We start from the raw sequence: 3,148 nt of genomic DNA, 5'->3' as shown, positions 1-3,148 counted from the left end.
TAAACCCAGACGTAAAGCCACACACAAGGTATATGGAAGCATGAAAACACCCACCAAAACAGATGACCCAACCAGTACAGCTATTACTAACGTAATCCTCAACTTGTAGTTTTCAAGTCTGAAAGTCCACCTTCCTCTTTGAACATTTGGTCAGCCTGCAACAATTAGAAAGAGACAGGACACTGTCACAACTGTAATGCATTTGAACTGCAATATTTTCTAACACCAAAGGAAAACTACTTTTTCTGCTTCTAAAACAAAAGGCATTTTCTGCATTTTATTATATGAACAGCAAGTACTGAAAAGGAAGACAGTTCCTGCTAGTGACCAGGAGAGTTAACTGTACAATTACAAAAAAGGACTAGGCCTCCTTTAACGGACATCATATGCAGTTAGAAAGAGTATGTTCAGTCACGTGAATGTTTAGTCTTCAGCCCTAAATGAGGTGCAGCTCTCTTCCTTGCCTTTCACACTAAATATAGAGAAGGTAAGTAGGTTTCTTGGATTTAATAAGTCTTAAGGTTGCTCTTGTGTTCACATTAGCGCTCCACTTCTTTTCTCAGGGATTTCTCTACCTCCATCAGTAAGTCAGTCCACACACTTAGGCCACAGACGTGAAAGTCTCCATCCTGCGCCTTCAGGAGCTCCAGGGCAGCTTGGGTCTGTCCCCCGAGTGGTGCAGGTCCCCGGCAGAGGCAGTCAAAACGCTCCCTCAGCTCCTCCCAGGACAACTCGGCCTTATCAAAACAACTATTATCCCACCGTCCCTGCAAGGGGTCATAGAGCAAACGGCTTCCCCAAGCAGTTAAGAGGTCCAGATAAGGGGCGCTTAACTGGGAATAGTGAGCAGCTAGGGAGGCGAGAAGAGAGCCTGGGAGCAGGAGGCAGAAGGCAGAAAATCGCTCCGGGCTCTCCAGCAGCCAGGAAAGCAGCGGCCCAGCCACGTGTCTGTCTCCTGCTCTGCCCCTCAGTCCTTCCTCGCCGCTACTCTCACCCCAGCCCTCGTCGCCGCCCCGCTGCTGCAGCAGCGCCGCCGCCACCACCTGGAAGGCCCTGGGCTGGGGGAGCTGCTCCAGGAGCCCGGCCACCCAGAGCAGCCGCTCCCGGGCCTCGCCAGCCCGCCCGCCCCCCGGCTCGGCCTCCTCCTCCTCCCGCAGCTGCATAAGCAGCATTTGCGCCTCGGCCCGCACCTGCGGCTCCAGCGCCGCCAGGGGCCCCGCGGGGCGCGGCGGCGCCAGCAGGCGGGAGGCCGCCTTCCGCCGGGCGAGCAGTGCGAGGCTGGGGGACTGGGCGGCGGCCCCGGGCTGCAGCAGGCTCTGGAGCAGGCGGCGGCAGGCGGCGGGCGGCAGAGCGCGGTTCTCCAGCAGCGCCAGCCCCAGCAGCGCCGGGCAGCGGCCCAGATGGCGGAAGCAGAGCAGAGGCCGCGGCTGGCCCTGCCGCAGCCGCCGCCCCAGAGCGGCCCGCAGCCGCGGCCGGGCGCGGAAGCGGCCATGGAGGTGCTGGAAGTAGCGAGCCCACTCCAGGGCCCTGCCGAGGGTCGGCGCGTCCCAGGCGCGCACCAGCGCGGAGCGGGAGACGGCCAGAAGCCCCGGCAGCTGCGCCACCTGCTCCAGCAGCGCCTCCATGGCGGCGCGCCCGGCCCCCGCCCCAACCGCCACCCTCCCCTTGGCGCCGCCGGTTTGAGCCCGAGGCCCACCCCCCGAGGCCCGGGAAACGGGCCAATCCAGGCCGGCGAGGGTGGGGCTTCGCAGTGCTATTGGCTGGCACTAGCGTCAATCCGCTGCGGATTGATTTCCGTTAAAGGGGAATTTCGCGTGCTCGAGCCTCAGGTGTTTGTTTTTCGCCTCTCAGTGAACGGGAGGTGAAGGCAGTTGAGCAGAATTAAAAAAAAAAAAAAAAAAAAAAAAACAAAACCCTAAACTAAGAGCTGTGTGACACCTAAGCGCCCCTTTAAAAATAATAAAAAAAGAAACCTCTTCAAAACCTGATACACTGTGCCTCGGGGGTGCACTCGCTGCCGTGGGTGCCCCTCGCTGCCAGGGAGCAGCCCAGGTCGGGTGAGGCGCCGCCTGCCTCTGCGGTTTCCTCACTAGTGATACCTCACGGCTCCGAGCTGGCCCTCAGTCCTCATGTGGCACCACAGCGAGCGAGGCTCGCTTTCTGCGTGGTGGTGGTGGACTCCTGTCCAACGGCCGGGTGTGCCCCCGAGCCTGCGGCGGAGGCCCCTGTGTGGCACCTGCATGGGTGCATCGCGGAGAGCGTGGCGTAAGCGTTCCCGTGCTCCTCCTGCTGCTAGCAAAGAGGCACAATCCCTCCTTTCCTTCCCTGCTCCACCACTCGAGCTAAAGGACTGTTTTACACCACGTGCAAGGGGTATTAGTCATACGCCCCAGGCTGTGGCCTACCTGCTGGAATGACGACGGCTCCTGCTCAGGTGGAAAACAGGCAGTTGAGCTCCTTCCTCGCCGCCAGGGCAGCAGCAGGCAGGAAGCATCCCTGCAGGGCAATGGGCCACAGCCCAGTTCCAGCACCTTCCGCGCGGCCTCGGCCCGAGGCTGCCCGCAGCGCCCCCCCGGCAGCTCACGTGCGCCGGCTGCCAAGCAGGGACGGAGGAAGGGGCGGCCGAGGGGCCTGGCGGGCCCGCGGCCAGGCCCGGGCTGCTCTGCGGGGCAGCGTCCTCTCCCCACGCCGGCAGAGCACTGCCGGGCAGCGAGGGGCACCCGCCCCCCAGGAGCACCATCACTGCTTTGGTCAGGGCCTGCCGAAGACAAAGCCAACGCCTGGCAAAGTGAACGAGCTCTGTGTGGAGCTTGTTACCGACTGTGAGCTGTAGTGTTGTAGGGCCAGCTGTAGCATGCTTGCTCTTCTGCATGGCTCACGTTTGCTCCTCTACATCTTAGAGCTGGCAACAGTTGCTTCTGGAGTTATTATCTGAATTACTTGCACTTGTGGGCAATGGACTGGGGGCATATAAACTCTTGATGGCTGCTCTTCTTTAGCTCAGATAACAAGGGACTCAACTCTTGCAGTCTCTGTGTCATACCAGACTTGAAACCAAGATGGCTGGAAGGCAAGAGAGAAGCCTAAGGCTTGCTTCTGCTGCTTTCTTCTTTGTCATTAGGAAAAACCAAAGCAAGTGCACAGAGCC

At 59.9% G+C, this 3,148-nt stretch overlaps 1 protein-coding gene across 1 annotated transcript; it reads right to left on the bottom strand.

The window, feature by feature from the left end:
- Nucleotides 1–240: 240 nt before the first annotated feature.
- FANCF (FA complementation group F) lies at nt 241–1,631 on the bottom strand. The gene has a single exon (XM_013959254.2). It carries the CDS (start codon nt 1,623–1,625, stop codon nt 540–542), a length of 1,086 nt encoding a protein of 361 aa, XP_013814708.2. The 5' UTR covers nt 1,626–1,631; the 3' UTR covers nt 241–539.
- Nucleotides 1,632–3,148: the final 1,517 nt, after the last annotated feature.

This window comes from Apteryx mantelli, chromosome 4 (assembly GCF_036417845.1).
Source record: "Apteryx mantelli isolate bAptMan1 chromosome 4, bAptMan1.hap1, whole genome shotgun sequence".
NCBI classification, from domain to species: Eukaryota; Metazoa; Chordata; class Aves; order Apterygiformes; family Apterygidae; genus Apteryx; species Apteryx mantelli.
Note: the sequence above shows the minus strand (reverse complement) of the source record. Positions and strands in the feature narration are given on the sequence as shown.